At 42.5% G+C, this 19,239-nt stretch overlaps 1 protein-coding gene across 1 annotated transcript in view; it reads left to right on the top strand.

The window, feature by feature from the left end:
* Positions 1-7,887, top strand: part of LOC311133060 (histone-lysine N-methyltransferase ASH1L-like) — a 46,181-nt gene extending 38,294 nt beyond the window's left edge. Inside the window, exons 20-25 of the mRNA XM_084166490.1 lie at positions 4,452-4,542; positions 4,875-5,013; positions 5,121-5,293; positions 5,430-5,596; positions 5,995-6,451; positions 6,596-7,887. Of these exons, the coding sequence (XP_084022616.1) occupies positions 4,452-4,542; positions 4,875-5,013; positions 5,121-5,293; positions 5,430-5,596; positions 5,995-6,451; positions 6,596-6,687 (1,119 nt within the window). The 3' untranslated portion in view covers positions 6,688-7,887. The remainder of the gene's footprint in view (positions 1-4,451; positions 4,543-4,874; positions 5,014-5,120; positions 5,294-5,429; positions 5,597-5,994; positions 6,452-6,595) is intronic.
* Positions 7,888-19,239: the final 11,352 nt, after the last annotated feature.

The raw sequence follows: 19,239 nt of genomic DNA on the forward strand, positions 1-19,239 counted from the left end.
CTGTGCAGTTGTTGTTACACGTGGTCTGCCACTGCGATGATGATCAGCTGTCCGTCCTGTCTCCCTGTAGCGCTGTCTTAGGCTTTTCACAGTACAGACATTGCAATTTATTGCCCTGGCCACATCTGCAGTCCTCATGCCTTCTTGCAGCATGCCTAAGGCACGTTCACGCAGATGGGCAGGACCCTGGGCATCTTTCTTTTGGTGTTTTTCAGAGTCAGTAGAAAGGCCTCTTTAGTGTCCTAAGTTTTCATAACTGTGACCTTAATTGCCTACCGTCTGTAAGCTGTTAGTGTCTTAACGACCGTTCAACAGGTGAATGTTCATTAATTGTTTATGGTTCACTGAACAAGCATGGGAAACAGTGTTTAAACCCTTTACAATGAAGATCTGTGAAGTTATTTGGATTTTTACTAATTACCGTATCTTTGAAAGACAGGGTCCTGAAAAAGGGACGTTTCTTTTTTTGCGTTTACATTTGGCTCCTTCTCTGGCTACAAGATAAACTGGCAAAAAAGCGAATTGATGCCAATATCATGGCCTGTGGATATGCAATTTCTGCAATCTACCCCATTTTAGAACAGTGATGGACAAGTTCACAAGCCTTGGCATTGTAGTGACAAAAACCTGATCAGCTATTGAAAACTAATTGAGACATGAAAATGTATCAACTTAAACAAAATATAGATTTTTGGAAAACTCTGCCTATCTCCGTGGCTGGTCGTATAAACGCTATTAAAATGGTTGTCCTACCCAGGTTTCTTTACCTCTTCCAATGTCTACCCAATTTCATAGCACAAAGCTATTTTAAGAAACTGGATTCAATAGTAATTCCATTCTTATGGGATAACAAGGCAGCCAGAATTTCAAAGAAGCATTTATGCAAGTACAAGATAGAGGGGGGTTTTGGCCTTCCTCACTTTAAACTGTATTATTGGGCTGCTAATCTGAACATCATGTCTTTCTGGAGGGAAAGTTTACCTGGGATCCCACAGAATAATATGCCTTCATGTCTTTTGATGGAGCAGGCCTCCTGTCAACGTTCCTCACTCCTGCACTTGTTAATAGCCCAGCATATGTGAAAAAAGCCACTTATGACTCTAACCCAGTCATTTGTCACACTCTTAGGATCTGGAAACAGATTAGGTATTTTCTTAACATACCCACTATATACATTGACAGCCCAATTTGTCTGAATCATGCTTTCCACCCTGCATTGGACGTTATGGTGTTTTCACAGTGGAGGGAGAAGGGGCTCACAACAATCGGTAATTTATACATTGATGTCATTTAGCTTCATTTAAACAATTACAGGGTAAGTTTAACATGCCAGCAACACATTTTTTTCAGATACCTCCGAATCAGGAATTTCTTAAGGACACATATTTTGGGCACTAAGCCAAATAATCCTACATTAGATAGCCTTTCCTTGTCAAACCTCATTCAAAAGGGTCAGTCTCTAGACTTTATGATGTGCTACAGGCCCACATAGAGGAATCCACAGACACTATTAAAAGGGCTTGGGAGCAGGAACTTGGTTCAGAAATCTCAGATGAGGACTGTGTAGAATCTCTCAGGAATAAAAACCACAGTTCAGTGAATGCCAGACACAACCTTGTTCAGTTTAAGGTGATACACACGTTACATTACTCAAAAGTGAAACTGCATAAAATATTCCCAGACACCTCACCACTGTGTGAGAGGTGGAAACAGGATGAGGGGACATGTCCTAAGTTACATGTTTACTGGGCTCTCATTTTTGATTACTTATCTAAAGCGTTTGATAGTTATAGCCCCAGACCAATTGATCGCTCTGTTTGGTACAGTTGATGGGAATAACCAGGAAGGGAAGGCTGTCTCTCTTTGTACTCTTATTAGCTCATTGCAATTTTGGAAATTGAAGACTGTACCTACAGTGAGGGGGAAAAAGTATTTGATCCCCTGCTGATTTTGTACGTTTGCCCACTGACAAAGACATGATCAGTCTATAATTTTAATGGTGGGTTTATTTGAACAGTGAGAGACAGAATAACAACAAAAAAATCCAGAAAGATGCATGTCAAAAATGTTATAAATTGATTTGCATTTTAATTAGAGAAATAAGTATTTGACCCCTCTGCAAAACATGACTTAGTACTTGGTGGCAAAACCCTTGTTGGCAATCACAGAGGTCAGACGTTTCTTGTAGTTGGCCACCAGGTTTGCACACATCTCAGGAGGGATTTTGTTCCACTCCTCTTTGCAGATCTTCTCCAAGTCATTAAGGTTTCGAGGCTGACATTTGGCAACTCAAACCTTCAGCCCCCTCCACAGATTTTCTATGGGATTAAGGTCTGGAGACTGGCTAGGCCACTCCAGGACCTTAATGTGCTTCTTCTTGAGCCACTCCTTTGTTGCCTTGGCTGTGTGTTTTGGGTCATTGTCATGCTGGAATACCCATCCACGACCCATTTTCAATGCCCTGGCTGAGGGAAGGAGGTTCTCACCCACGATTTGACGGTACATGGCCCCGTCCATCGTCCCTTTGATGTGGTGAAGTTGTCCTGTCCCCTTAGCAGAAAAACACCCCCAAAGCATAATGTTTCCACCTCCATGTTTGACGGTGGGGATGGTGTTCTTGGGGTCATAGGCAGCATTCCTCCTCCTCCAAACACGGCGAGTTGAGTTGATGCCAAAGAGCTCCATTTTGGTCTCATCTGACCACAACACTTTCACCCAGTTCTCCTCTGAATCATTCAGATGTTCATTGGCAAACTTCAGACGGCCCTGTATATGTGCTTTCTTGAGCAGGGGGACCTTGCGGGCGCTGCAGGATTTCAGTCCTTCACGGCGTAGTGCAGGGTTCTTCAATTCCGGTCCTGGAGGGCCGAAACACTTCTGTTTTTTATTTCTACCTTTTTTATTTCTACCTTAATTGCACTCACCTGGTGTCACAGGTCTGAATTAGCCCCTGATTAGAAGGAGAGGATGAAAAACAGAGGTGTTTCGGCCCTCCAGGACCAGAATTGAAGAACCCTGGCGTAGTGTGTTACCAATTGTTTTCTTGGTGACTATGGTCCCAGCTGCCTTGAGATCATTGACAAGATCCTCCTGTGTAGTTCTGGGCTGATTCCTCACCGTTCTCATGATCATTGCAACTCCACGAGGTGAGATCTTGCATGGAGCCCCAGGCCGAGGGAGATTGACAGTTATTTTGTGTTTCTTCCATTTGCGAATAATCGCACCAACTGTTGTCACCTTCTCACCAAGCTGCTTGGCGATGGTCTTGTAGCCCATTCCAGCCTTGTGTAGGTCTACAATCTTGTCCCTGACATCCTTGGAGAGCTCTTTGGTCTTGGCCATGTGGAGAGTTTGTAATCTGATTGATTGATTTATTCTGTGGACAGGTGTCTTTTATACAGGTAACACGCTGAGATTAGGAGCACTCCCTTTAAGAGTGTGCTCCTAATCTCAGCTCGTTACCTGTATAAAAGACACCTGGGAGCCAGAAATCTTTCTGATTGAGAGGGGGTCAAATACTTATTTCCCTCATTAAAATGCAAATCAATTTATAATTTTTTTTACATGCGTTGTTTTGGATTTTGTTGTTGTTATTCTGTCTCTCACTGTTCAAATAAACCTACCATTAAAATTATAGACTGATCATTTCTTTGTCAGTGAGCAAACGTACAAAATCAGCAGGGGATCAAATACTTTTTTCCCTCACTGTACCTTTGAAATGTGGTTACGGGATTTAGGGAATGTAATGCATATGGAAAGGATTCGATACAATACCTCCAATAGAAGTCCAATACAAGAAGTTATACAAAATATGGCAGCCAATACTGGATAAATGGTCTAGTCCCGCTTCATAACTGGGTTGATGCTCTGCTGCTACTCTGTGCTGTACTACACTCAATATTTATTTTTGGCTTAACTACACTGCTTGTAATGACTGTATGCTTTCTTTTTATAATATGTACATTTGACATTTTAGTCATTTAGCAGATGCTCTTATCCAGAGCGACTTACAGTTAGTGAGTGCATACATTTTTCATACTGGCCCCCCCGTGGGAATCGAACCCACAACCCTGGCATTGCAAGCGCCATGCTCTACCAACTGAGCTACAGGAGGCCCGCCGCCTAATAGGATTTTTGTATATTACATTTTTGTATGTGAGAGTTAAGTTTTGTTTTGTCCTCTAAATTGCCATCCCATTCAACAGTACAATGAATGTCAATGTTTTATTTGTCTTTTCTTCTTAATTTTTTATTGGAAAATAATAAACATATTATCAAAACAATAATTTTAAAAACGGTCGATTAACGTGAGACTGGCAGTTATTTGCTTGACAATCTCCGGCTGACAAAATGTCATGACCGCCACAGCCCTGGTTATGTCCAAGGAGTGCTTCCTCTGTTATATCTTCCTGTTTGATCTGATGTCGTATCCTATCCCATTGGTGCTCCAGGAGGTGCCAATGCTGCCCCAGCCCAGCTACGCCCAGTCTGGCTCTATCTACTACATCTGTCTGCTGCGAGACGAACTGCTGCTGCACCAAGGTATGGAGGGGGACTATAACCATGGTTGTATGCGAAATGGCACCCTATTCCCTATATAGTGCACTACTTTTGACTAGGGCCCTGCTCAGAAGTATAGGGCTCTGGTCAAAAGTAGGGCACTATATAGGGAATAGGATGACTTCGTACGCAACCCCATGATTTCATACGCAACCCCATGTACTGTATAAGGCCACGTCAATGTTTTAGTATGTTTGTGTGCCAGTTGCACAGGTTGCCACATTGAATAATAGTTGTATAGCACCTTGGGGTGTGTTTAAATGTGCTTTATAAATAAAAAAATAATGATAATGTTATGTAACCTGTCTGTCCAGGTGACTGTGTGTACCTGATGAGGGACAGCAGACGCACCCCAGAGGGCCAGCCAGTCAGGCAGTCCTACCGCCTCCTGTCCCATGTCAACAGGGACAAGCTGGACATCTTCCGCATCGAGAAACTCTGGAAGAGTGAAAAGTAAGGGATGGGGGGAAATGGAACGCCACATCGAGCAACATCAGCGATTTCATTGCTGTATTTTTGCCTCTGACTCTCTCGTCTCATTGTGTGTGTGTGCCCTGTAGGGGTGAGAGGTTTGCCTTTGGCCACCATTACTTCAGGCCCCACGAGACACACCACTCGCCCTCGCGCCGCTTCTACCACAACGAGCTGTTCCGCGTGCCACTCTACGAGATCATCCCTCTCGAGGCCGTGGTTGGGACCTGCTGCGTCCTCGACCTCTACACTTACTGCAAGGGTGAGACACTCACGCACACACACATTGTAAGGGAGATGCATAAACACACTGAGCTAACACACACTGAGCTAACACACACTGAGCTAACACATATAATTACCTAAACTGACCTGTGGTGCGTTTTATTTTCTTTCAGGACGGCCGAAGGGAGTGAAGGAGCAGGACGTGTACATCTGTGACTACCGCCTGGACAAGTCAGCGCACCTCTTCTACAAGATCCACCGAAACCGCTTCCCTGTGTGCACTAAGCCCTACGCCTTCAACCACTTCCCCAAGAGGCTGGCCCCCAAGAGAGACTTCTCGGTAAGAGGGTCCAAGAGGATGGGTAGGGGTTGTATTGAAGTGTTTGTATGGAGTTTTAGTGAGGCTAGTTTGAGGTAGTATTAATATACGGTTCAGTTATGGGATTGAATTGAGTGGAATCAGAGAAGTGGATCTGAGTGGATTTATCAAAGAAGATGGATCGGGCACTATTGATGACTGATATGTGCCTACCATTCTTTTACCATGTGCTGTTTTTGCAAACCGTTAATTATCCTAAGAGAGAAGATGGGGGGGTCCAGCTTGATACAGTTAATTCTGCTCCAATTCTTATTGCTTGTTCATAAAACGAATTGTTAATAATCCCAAAATCTAAGTAATGTATTAATAACTTGTGAGTAAGTCAACTGAAAGTCTGTTCCTTCCCAACCTCGCCTTAGCCGCACTACGTTCCCGACAACTACAAGAGGAACGGGGGCCGTTCGGCCTGGAAGAGCGAACGGCCCAAAGGAGTTGGAGGAGCCTGTGAGGACGATGCCTCCCCATGCGACCAGGGTGACGACTTCCGTTTGGAGAGTGAAAACGGAAGAGGGGTGGAGGGGGACATGGATGCTCCCCATGAAGAAACCACACTCCCTACCGCTGCCCAACCCCCGCGACCAAATGGGCCCGTGGAGGGAGAAGAGGAGGAAGAGGAAGGGGGGCAAGCGGTAGAGGAGCATAGGGAGCTAGAGGAAGGTGCAGCAGAGAGAGGAGTTGACATGCTGGAGCTCCTCCCATCCTCCTCCATGTCTTCCTCACCCCTCCATCACTCCGGACTGGGCAGGAGGGAGGCGCAAAGGGATCGGCTAAACAAGATTCTGCTGGATCTGCTACACAGAACACCCAATAAGAACGGTGAGCAGGCAATGAGGAAACGGGTATAGAGACACTGGGTGGTTTGATGAAGAGGGAAACTGTTGACTTGATGAAGGGGAAATATCGGACAGTTAACTTAATGTGTCATTGGTGTTTAGTAACCTCTCTCTCTTCTTCCAACAGCCATAGATGTCACTTATCTTCTAGAGGAGGGGTCAGGGCGGAGATTACGTAGACGGACGCTTGGATTTGGAGACTTTGTGGGTAGAAAATGATGTTGCCACTTACCTGGCAAGCACATTCCCCTTACATTCACTTGGGAGAGGTGGGGGGAAATGGAAAGCTGAGTAAGGGAAGATGACATTTGCAAAGAGAAAGTGACCACAAAGGGCAAGGGTTGGTCCCCTTCCCGGGCCCCCCTTCAGGTGGTGTTCCCTCTTCCCCAACCTGTCATCTCAAGTGATGAGACAACCCAATGAATAAACGGTTTGATGCAGTGCACTCAGCAGTCGTAATCATTGGTAACGGTTTTGTAGGGGACACAAGGACTTCTTCTCAGGAGGGTGGACCCAGACTTATTGAAGTACGATGCAAATGCTTTTTTTTTTTACATAGGAAAATGTACCCCATGCACTTAAAAATGCGCATTGAACAAATATGAATCAGACAGCCCTGGTTACTCGGGACGTAGAGACTATTACACAGGTGTCACATTATCCATACACACGGCTCATCAGTGCAAACTTGAGTCAATTATTTTTAGTGAGCAAAAGAAAGGAACAACATGTGGTACTGAACATGGCTGTGGCATACAGCCATAGACTCAAATATACTTCTTTTTTTAACGACATCAAATGGGAATGAGGAGGCTGGAGACTGGCGTCCCCTAGTGGGACTAAGTGGTGATGACAAACTAAACGTTGGCCACAAGAGACCTAAATGTACCAGGACTATGATAAAAAAGAGGCATAGGAGTGACATAGGAGGCTATGCAGTGGACTGTATGAGCAACTTGTAAGCATACACTGCTGACGATGAACTAGGAGAGAAGCTGCAGGGAACGAGGTTGGTCAACTGCACTTTGGTACCATGGATATCGTTGGCTCTCTAATGTATCAACGAGACACACTAACACTCTCACACGGTATTGGATGATGCAGTCTGCAAAGCAAGTTAATAATAAATATATCTTTTTTTTCTGTCATACTGTAGTAATTCATTTAGGAACAGAGAAGGAACGACAGGGGATTGTGTTTGTAAAGAATAGCTGTGCGCTTTTGGTCAGTCAAGTGTCTTGTTGGGTTTGTGAGGCAGTCCGCTTCGCCCCCCTCTTCTGAAGTACCTGATTCACCAGCTTAACTAAGTCAGGCGGCGGAACACTGACTCTTACTGTAACGCCTTAGAACGCCGTGGTCTATGACTGCCTTGCGTGAGTGTATGCACATTTGTGTGTCTATAATCTGCCAGAATTCTTGAAAAAAAAAAAAATGAAAAAAAATTAAGGGCTTGATGGCAATTAACATTTTATGGGAAATTATGGAAACCATAGGTAACGTAAAATGTATTGTGATGGTCATATTTTCATATATTCTGTGAAAAGGGGTGTCTGTTGGGAGGGAGGGGACTCTAGCTGTACATGTTTTCAAATGTGTTTCTGGTTGCCATGGAGAATATTTTAAATCATTTGTGAGATTTGATGAGATTTATTTTTTCCAAATGCTTCTGTTTAAAATGAGACTTTGATCGAGATGTCCCATTTAAGATGGACTGGCATAGAGATGGAGAGAGTAAGAAAACGGGACAGAAAGAGGACAGAAAGTTGTACAGTGCCAAGTTATGTATATACAGACTGGGATTATGTGAGAAGTGTCTCCAAAAGCAATATCTTGATAACGGATTTTGTCTATTATTGTATTGTACAGGACTCAGCCCCATATGTATTATAATTATTATTTCTGCCATTTTTGTATTACTATAATCGAGACACTTAAGCTTGAGGGAGAAGGAAGAGGTGTTTTTGTCCAGTAAAACGTACCACAACTGTCCTAAATGAATGACATGAACTTAAACTGAATTTTAGTTGCCTAGAAATTATACTGAACAAAAATATAAATGCAACATGCAACAATTTCAAAGATTTTACTGAGTTACAGTTCATATAAGGAAATCAGTCAATTGAAATAAATTCATTAGGCCCCAATCTATGTATTTCACCGATAAGCATCTGTTGGGAAAATATACCTTTAAAAAAATGGGCCTCAGGATCTTGTCACGGTATCTCTGTCTGTTCAAATTACCATCGATAAAATGCAATTGTGTTCATTGACATCAGCAAACCGCTCGCCCACATGACGCCATACATGTGGTCTGCGGTTGTAAGGCCGGTTGGATGTACTGCTAAATTCTCTAAAATGACGTTTGAGGCGGCTTATGGTAGAGAAATGAACATTAAATTATCTGGCAACAGCTCTGGTGGACATTCCTGCAGTCACTATGGCAATTGCACACTCCCTCAAAACTTGACACATCTGTGGCATTGTGTTGTGACAAAACGGCTCATTTTTAGTGGCCTTTTATTGTCCCCAGCACAAGGTGCACCTGTGTAATGATCATGCTATTTAATCAGCTTCTTGATATGCCACAACTGTCAAGTGGATGGATTATCTTGGTCAAGGAGAAATGCTCACTAACAGGGATGTAAACAAATTTGTGCACAATTTGAGAGAACTAAGCTTTTTAGGTGTATGGAACATCTCTGGGATCTTTTAGTTCAGCTCATGAAACATGGGACCAACACTTTACATGTTGCGTTTATATTTTTGTTCAGTGTAAATTCATCTATGTACTGCATGTGCGAGAAGAATGTCAAACAAACTTCATAGAAGGCATTGGGACATAACAGTGACTCTGAAATTACATCTGTCGCTGTAATATTACTTATGAGGAGAAAATATGCTCCTTGTTTTTGCTGCAAAGTGTTGAACACTAAAAAAACAAACCAACTTAATATTATGATATTTTGAAAGATGTCAGCTCCAATATGTAACATTTTTTTTCAAATGAGAAATTGTTCCGTTTTTGTGATAGCGGTCATAAATATGATGCTTGTACTTGTACTTGTATTTGTGTTTTGTGTGATTTGTTTAGTTATTTTTAGACAATCACAAAATAAGATGCAAGCATTGTAAATGGACAGACTGGCAGACATTTTGTGATGTGTACAGTTTGTCAACTTCTTCCACTCTCGTTAAAAGTTTGTAATTATGATTATAAAGTTATGAAAATTTGTTGGTTTTATATTCAATTTGTTTTGTTTGTTTTTTAATAAAAAGCACTACATTATTGTGAATAGAAATGTTTATTTTGCCTTGCCTTTTTGATAATGTTTAAAGGAATAGTTAAATTGTGCTCTGGATTTCCTTAATATAAAGTTGAAGTTGAACTTCAGCCGTCTAAGCAGGGATGTAGAAAAGTAGTATGAGGGTCTGCTCCCAGGTTTAGATAGGTGGCTGCCGGTGCGTAAGAGCTAATTTAATTATGGAGTTCAGCAGGTACACACACAAACCATAAAAAGGAAAAACCAAGGTCAGGATGTAAAAATATACTCAATTAAAATCCAAACTCGAAAGATTAGAAAAAGTCCCAGTACAAAGTTAGTCACTCACTCGCTCCTTGGAGCATAGCACCTCGACATGGATCTCCACGCCGTCCTATTCTGGGCCAGGTCCCAGGCTGATGTGGTGTTGAGGTTGTGTAGTTCATCCTCCAATAAATCATAAACCATTTTTGGGGGGGTACCGGTTACCTTCAGACGAGTCCCGTGACAATTGTGGGGGTCGTAGAGCAAAACGGAGAACACCCTCGTGTTCGTGAGTCTCTCCTTTCCATAGAGTAGTCATAGTTCACTGAACAAAAATACACGACATAGGCAAAAGTATGTGGACACCCCCTCAAATTAGTGGATTCAGCCACACCCGTTGCTGACAGGTGTATAAAATTGAGCACACAGCCATGCAATCTCCATAGACAAACATTGGCAGTAGAATGGCCAGTACTGAAGAGCTCCGTGACTTTCAACGTGGCACCGTCATAGGATGCCACCTTTCCAACAAGTCAGTTCATCAAATTTCTGCCCTGTTAGAGCTGCCCCGGTCAACTGTAAGTGCTGTTAATGTGAAGTGGAAACGGCTCAGCCGCGGCGTGGAAGGCCACAAAAGCTCACAGAACGGGACCGCTGAAGGTCGTAGCGTGTAAAAATCGTCTGTCCTCAGTTGCAACATTCACTACCGAGTTCCAAACTGCCTCTGGAAGCAACGTCAGCACAATAACTAATTGTTGGGAGCTTCATGAAATGGATTTCCATGGCCGGGCAGCCGCACACAAGCCTAAGATCACCATGCGCAATGCCAAGAGACTGCTGGAGTGGTGTAAAGCTCGCCGCCATTGGACTCTGGAGCAGTGGAAACGCGTTCTCTGGAGTGATGAATCACGCTTCACCATCTGGCAGTCCGACGGACTAATCTAGGTTTGGCAGATACCAGGAGAACGCTACCTGCACCAATGCATAGTGCCAACTGTAAAGTTTGGTGGAGGAGGAATAATGGTCTGGGGCTGTTTTCCATGGTTCGGGCTAGGCCAGTGAAGGGAAATCTTAACACTACAGCATACAATGACATTCTAGACGATTCTGTGCTTCCAACTTTGTGGCAACAGTTTGGGGAAAGCCCTTTCCTGTGTCCGCATGACAATGCCCCTGTGCACAAAGCGAGGTACATACACACAAATGGTTTGTCGAGATCGGTGTGGAAGAAATTGACTGGCCTGCGCAGAGCTCTGACCTCCACCCAATCGAACACCTTTGGAAAGAATTGGAACGCCGACTGCGAGCCAGGCCTAATCGCCCAACATCGGTGCCCAACCTCACTAATGCTCTTGTGGCTGAATGGAAGCAAGACCCCACAGCAATGTTCCAACATCTAGTGGAAAGCCTTCCCAGAAGATTGAAGGCTGTTATAGCAGCAAAGGGGGGACCAACTCCATATTAATGCCCATGATTTTGGAATAAGATGTTCGACGAGCAGGTGTCCACATACTTTTGCTTATGTAGTGTATTTGGTCACCTACAAACAAGCAAGATTTCTGGCTCTCACAGACCTGTAACTTCTTCTTTAAGAGGCTCCTCTGTCCTCCACTCGTTACCTGTATTAATGGCACCTTTTTGAACTTGTTATCAGTATAAAAGACACCTGTCCACAACCTCAAACAGTCACACTCCAAACTCCACTATGGCCAAGACCAAAGAGCTGTCAAAGGACACCAGAAACAAAATTGTAGACCTGCACCAGGCTGGGAAGACTGAATCTGCAATAGGTAAGCAGCTTGGTTTGAAGAAATCAACTGTGGGAGCAATTATTAGGAAATGGAAGACATACAAGACCACTGATAATCTCCCTCGATCTGGGGCTCCACGCAAGATCTCACCCAGTGGGGTCAAAATGATCACAAGAACGGTGAGCAAAAATCCCAGAACCACACGGGGGGACCTAGTGAATGACCTGCAGAGAGCTGGGACCAAAGTAACAAAGCCTACCATCAGTAACACACTACGCCGCCAGGGACTCAAATCCTGCAGTGCCAGACGTGTCCCCCTGCTTAAGCCAGTACATGTCCAGGCCCCTCTGAAGTTTGCTAGAGTGCATTTGGATGATCCAGAAGAGGATTGGGAGAATGTCATATGGTCAGATGAAACCAAAATAGAACTTTTGGGTAAAAACTCAACTCGTCGTGTTTGGAGGACAAAGAATGCTGAGTTGCATCCAAAGAACACCATACCTACTGTGAAGCATGGGGGTGGAAACATCATGCTTTGGGGCTGTTTTTCTGCAAAGGGACCAGGACGACTGATCCGTGTAAAGGAAAGAATGAATGGGGCAAGGTATTGTGAGATTTTGAGTGAAAACCTCCTTCCATCAGCAAGGGCATTGAAGATGAAACGTGGCTGGGTCTTTCAGCATGACAATGACAATGATCCCAAACACACCGCCCTGGCAACGAAGGAGTGGCTTCGTAAGAAGCATTTCAAGGTCCTGGAGTGGCCTAGCCAGTCTCCAGATCTCAACCCCATAGAAAATCTTTGGAGGGAGTTGAAAGTCCGTGTTGCCCAGCGACAGCCCCAAAACGTCACTGCTCTAGAGGAGATCTGCATGGAGGAATGGGCCAAAATACCAGCAACAGTGTGTGAAAACGTTTGACCTGTGTCATTGCCAACAAAGGGTATATAACAAAGTATTGAGAAACGTTTGTTATTGACCAAATACTTATTTTCCACCATAATTTGCAAATAAATTCTGAAAAAATCCTACAATGTGATTTTCTGGATTTTTTTTCCTCATTTTGTCTGTCATAGTTGACGTGTACCTATGATGAAAATTACAGGCCTCTCTCATCTTTTTAAGTGGGAGAACATGCACAATTGGTGGCTGACTAAATACTTTTTTTCCCCACTGTACGTTAGTAGCAATGGAAAATACCAAATTATCTTTTTTTTGCCGTTTTTCTATATACAGAGGATCCAATACACAGGAATGTGTCATTGTCAACAGATTTCTGGAGGATTGTGTACTGCTATATTTGTAATAAAATAAACTAGAATATTTCTTGTAGAGGTTGATTTGATGCAGATGTGAGAGTAAATGCCAGTGAACACAGACCTCCAGAAACTGATCGACACTCCTATCCTAGACAGTGTCACCCCTCTTCAGCTACATAGCATTGCAGTATATTGGAAATACATTTGTCTGGTATCAGTATAGACGGAATGGCGTTTAACTTGCATTCGGAAGTAACGATTTTCTGCTAGCATTAGAAGGCATACATATTCTCTCACACACACAAAACGTAGTCACTGCTTTCCTTCAGAATGGATCAAACAGGCAGAGGAATGCTTTCATATATATTGCTACATTTATTGTAAATGGTCAAATGCAAAAAACAATTGTTACAACATGGACCCGGAGACTATCAAAAGTGATTTTGGCATTGTTTCGACCAGGGCCTTTTACAGGCAGAACAAGGCTCAGTCTTGGGCAACTAACAAATCCTTTCCACTATGACACCATTGTCAAAGAAAGCAGAAATGATTTGCACAAGAGTGTATGGGAGGAGGTATAGAAAATAGTTGGGGGCAAAAGTAGGACAGCGGTACACAGATGAGATAAAAGTAACACCATGAAACTTTTAGACGTGTAACAGTCTAGATGGTATTGAATCAGGAATGAATGAAGGAAGCGGCATAGGGAAAAGGGATGTAGGTAGAGTGGGCTCATAGAAGTAAGATGGGTGCTTCAATAGAGTCTGAAGTTGAGGGGTGGTTGGACATATAAGATGGGGTGCTGGTGTGCTTCTGCCCCCCCCCCCTTTTAGGTCATTGTAACACAAATATTCCCCCACCCATGTCCAGGGGTCTCAGTGTTTTGTCCCTTGACGCCATTCAGTCCCAGTTGCAGCGCTCAAATCGTGGTCATCGTGTGTCTGTGAATCACAACATGAAAGGCGATGAGTGACAACATTTCCACATATTGAGCCATATGAAATACAGTTGAAGCATAGGGCAAGAATTTGCTGCTAACATGTATACTGTGAGTCTGAATGATGAGAGCATCTTATCCCAGCTGTAGGTCCATTGTGTGTGTGTGTGGTCTTTTAAGCCTCAACAGCAACCAGCTCTGGAGGTATTGGGGACTTGGGATGCTTGCTGTCAAAGTGCTGCTTGAATGTCTTTGGGTCCGGTATCTGTGTCTGTAAGGGTCAGGTAAGGAATGAAGGATATCAACAATTGTTGGCTGAGACTGAATTTTCAGGTGACAAAAAATAAGCAAAGCAAGAAGATGCATCAAACTACTACACCTCACACAGGCCAGTACAATGGACTAGACATGAAAAGAAACCTAAAAAGGTAGGGACGTCAAACGTTCAGGCTGCTGCACAGACTATGGAGGCTCTAGTAGTCTACAGCGACCAGTTAAATTGTGTTTGAGAGCATTATTTTACTCTCCAAATGGTTAAATTAGTGAGAAATAGATGTCATTGTTGCAATAGTTTGTGAGTGGGCAACATACTGTATACTATCATCTTAAGTTGACATGTTGAATTATTTTGGCATAGTAAATTATTGTATATTCCGCTAATTTCCCGAATGTGGACTGTGGACAGTTTGTGTTACTACAAGCCTGCATTTTCACCCCATAAAATGTAGTGGAATTACACATCCATTTTACCTCAGATTGGTGATGTTAGTATAAAAGTTTATAGTTATCACAATGACTGTAAAAACTATTGGTCGCTAAAGAAATGACAGACCATGTAAAATACTGTTAGTCACTAAATCCAGCTAGAAAGACCACGTAAAACAGCTGGCTAGTATGCCCTCACCCGTCTGAGCGGTTGGCTGTGAATGCCCTCACCCGCTATATACTTATAACTGATTGGTTTGGTTCTGCGCACTATAGTGCTGTCCGGTTAGAACATTGATGTTGAGGCCCATACTAAACACTTGGTCACCACCACACGCACACATGCAGACACAGCTGTTTGTATTTGAGGATGTTTATATGATTGTGGTAATCCGAATAACTTGGAATCTTATTGTTGTGGTTCTATAAGACAAAGATATGCACACATGTAAACAGTATTAGTTAAGGGTTATAACTATGCAATATAGATATACTGTATGTACAGTAACAGTCAAAAGTTTGGACACACCTACTCATCGTTCTGGAAGATTATATAGCTAGTAGGGTTGACCCCATTTATTCGACTGGTCGATTGTTTGGTCGATAGGCTGTTGGTCGACCAATATTTCTTTAGCGGAGCAGTAGCAAAAAATTAATGTACAAATATCATGGTGTACAAAACACCTGTCTGATTCGCGCCAGTCTGAGTGGACTAATCCATTGTGGAGGCCGTGGGGATGGCACAGTCCATCACTCTAAGACGTGTTACTGAAATTGCATATGGTTATATTACATAAGAACAATGGTGCAAGAATAAAAATAATATCATTTTATAACAAATGCACTTTCTCCCGCGTTGGATAGTGGTCACTGTCTGCAGTTCTGAAACACATCAGTGCTCTGTTGAATTGGTGCCTTTTCCTAGACCATGTTGCTATGTGCATAATAGCACATTTAATCCGCGTATTGTTGTTGAGAACAATGTGGCGGAGGCAGCAGCAGAATGAAGAGATGAGAAAACAGCCCTTGCCTTATTGTCTAAGAAAAGTGAGGAGAGGAAACCCCGACTTAATTAGGTCAATAATCAATAGCTTAACTGTTAAATGTGCCTGGCTTTATAAATGATCCATATACAGCTGAAGTCGGAAGTTAACATACACATTAGCAAATACATTTAAACTCAGTTTTTCACCATTACTAACATTTAATCCTAGTATAAATTCCCTGTCTTAGGTCAGTTAGGATCACCACTTTATTTTAAGAATGTGAAATGTCAGAATAATAGTAGAGAGAATGATTTATTTCTGCTTTTATTTCTTTCATCACATTCCCAATGGGTCAGAAGTTTACATACACTCAATTAGTATTTGGTAGCATTGCCTTTAAATTGTTTAACTTGGGTCAAACATTTCGGGTAGCCTTCCACAAGCTTCCCACAATAAGTTGGGTGAATTTTGGCCCATTCCTCCTGACAGAGCTGGTGTAACTGAGTCAGGTTTGTAGGCCTCCTTGCTCACACACGCTTTTTCAGTTCTGCCAACAAATGTTCTATAGAATTGAGGTCAGGGCTTTGTGATGGCCACTCCATTACCTTGACTTTGTTGTTCTTAAGCCATTTTGCCACAACTTTGGAAGTATGCTTGGGGTCATTGTCCATTTGGAAGACCCATTTGCGACCAAGCTTTAACTTCCTGACTGATGTCTTGAGATGTTGCTTCAATATATCCACATAATTTTCCTTCCTCATGATGCCATCTATTTTGTGAAGTGCACCAGTCCCTCCTGCAGCAAAGTACCCCCACAGCATGATGCTGCCACCCCCGTGCTTCACGGTTGGGATGGTGTTCTTCGGCTTGCAAGACCCCCCCTTTTCCTCCAAACATAACGATGGTCATTATGGCCAAACAGTTCTATTTTTGTTTCATCAGACCAGATGACATTTCTCCAAAAAGTACAGTCTTTGTCCCCATGTGCAGTTGCAAACCGTAGCCTGGCATTTTTATGGCGGTTTTGGAGCAGTGGCTTCTTCCTTGCTGAGCGGCCTTTCAGGTTATGTCGATATAGGACTCGTTTTACTGTGGATATATATACCTTTGTACCTGTTTCCTCCAGCATCTTCACAAGGTCCTTTGCTGTTGTTCTGGGATTGATTTGCACTTTTCGCACCAAAGTACGTTCATCTCTAGGAGACAGAACGCGCCTCCTTCATGTACGGGATGATGGCTGCGTGGTCCCATGGTGTTTATACTTGTGTACTATTGTTTGTACAGATGAACGTGGTACCTTCAGGCGTTTGGAAATTGCTTCCAAGAATGAACCAGACTTGTGGAGGTCTAAAGAACATTTTCTGAGGTCTTGGCTGATTTATTTTGATTTTCACATGATGTCAAGCAAAGAGGCACTGAGTTTGAAGGTAGGCTTTGAAATACATCCACAGGTACACCTCCAATTGACTCAAATTATGTCAATTAGCCTATCAGAAGCTTCTAAAGCCATGACATCATTTTCTGGAATTTTCCAAGCTGTTTAAAGGCACAGTCAACTTAGTGTATGTAAACTTCTGACCCACTGGAATTGTGATACAGTGAATTATAAGTGAAATAATCTGTCTGTGAACAATTGTTGGAAAGATTACTTGTGTCATGCACAAAGTAGATGTCCTAACCAACTTGCCAAAACTATAGTTTGTTAACAAGAAATTTGTGGAGTGGTTGAAAAACTAGTTTTAATGACTCCAACCTAAGTGTATGTAAACTTCTGACTTCAACTGTATATCTACAGAAATAAGTCAGATCCTGCTTCTGTTGCCTGTTTGAGTGTTTGTTTAATAGCCTACTGGTTCGGTGAGCACCAAGGCTCACACAACAACATGTCAAGTAAACGATTTCACAAATTCGGCTGTTTTTAATCTTTGCTTTGCTGTAATAAAGGCTTTACACTTTTTTTTCGTTAGAACAGCCTCTCTGGTATCTTTATAATTAATTTAGTGTTGTTTACATTGTTCCAAAGTGTCAGAATTAATAATAATGATAATAATAATAACCCTGCTTTTTCTTGATATCCTTCTTATTGTTATTATTACTAATATTATTATGATCATCATTATAATAAGTACTGCCATTATCATTAGTAGGCTTAGTATAGCAGCCCGAGCTGTAGGCCTAAGAGCATATCCTGTTTAGTCTTAATACTGTAACTTATTTAGGCCTATATTTCAATGCTTATATAGGCTACTGTATCAATCAATCTTTCATTCGTTCATGTCATCACACAGCATATGAGTCATTCATGATTTGAAATGCAATCAAGCATGTTAGTTTTAAAATAAAATAAAGCGAGCTTAGAATAATTAGCTTAAACAATAAGCCGTTACATTTCCGAAATTGCATTCACAAATGAATGTGACTGTTTTTAGTCTTTGCTGTGATAAAGGCTTAGCAAAAAAACGTTACAACAAACTCTCTGGTACGCTTATAATGTAGTTATTGTTGTTTACGTTGTTCCAAAAGGTCCGAAAATTATATTGTAATCTACGCAGCACCTGTTTGGCACACATAATATGCATGCAGCGCTTGCTCCTTACCTTATTTTTCTTGATCTAGAATATTTTCCACAACTAGTTAAATTTATTCATTCATGAGCAACCAGTAAACATTCCCAGTTTCGAGTTTATTTGTCACGTCCTGCACCCCTGCAGTCTCTATGTGGACACAGAGGAGGGTGAGCCTCAAAGGGTTAATACTATGGTCAGGGTCAGGAAATGCTCTGCAGATGGGGAGGGTATTTCCCACAAAGTGGATTTCTTGATTATTATACCATTGAATAAAGAGGCAAGTTAACTCAGAATACTACACCAATACCTGTGCAGTAGCAATGTAATGTCATATAGTATTTGTAATTGTTTAGTAAATACATAGAAATGGAGATATGCTGTTTTGGTGTACCTCAAGATTGTATCACTCTCTCTCACACACACACACACACACACGCACACACGCACACGCACACGCAAACACACACACACATTGTTTTATCTCTATCAGACCAGTCCTTGTCAGCTGGGTGGGTAGGCTTGGTGGGTCGAAGGGGCCCCTGCTCCAAACAGCCCTTCATGGTGACCTTCTTCAGGGCCAGCCAGGCCCCCTGTCGCGCCCTGAATCCCAACCCCCGCAAGAAGAAGCCCAAATATGACCGTCCCCTGCCCAGTATACATGGTGAGGTCATACAAGGTCAGGGGACAACACTGGTTTTTGGTGTTGTTGTTAAGCTTGTTTTTGCAGAGTTTAAAGGGATAGTTCATCCAAATTACAAAATTACTTAACTTGCGTTTACATTTAATTGTGTCTTTATTTTAAATCCAATGCATCCAAAGCATGCTTTACAGTCTGTCCTGTCTCATAACATCTTTTTTGATCCCTTTCAGATCACAGCCACGTCAACAGTGGGCGTCAGGCTTGTAAGAGACATGAATTATATGTGAGCTTTAGTGACCTAGGCTGGAAGGTGAGCTTCTGTCTCCCTTAACTACTCAATCTACTGAATAGATAATATCATGATCTAACATTGTATCACCTTATTTGCTGTAACACACAATTA

This window comes from Coregonus lavaretus, assembly GCF_964263955.1.
Source record: "Coregonus lavaretus genome assembly, chromosome: 7".
NCBI classification, from domain to species: Eukaryota; Metazoa; Chordata; class Actinopteri; order Salmoniformes; family Salmonidae; genus Coregonus; species Coregonus lavaretus.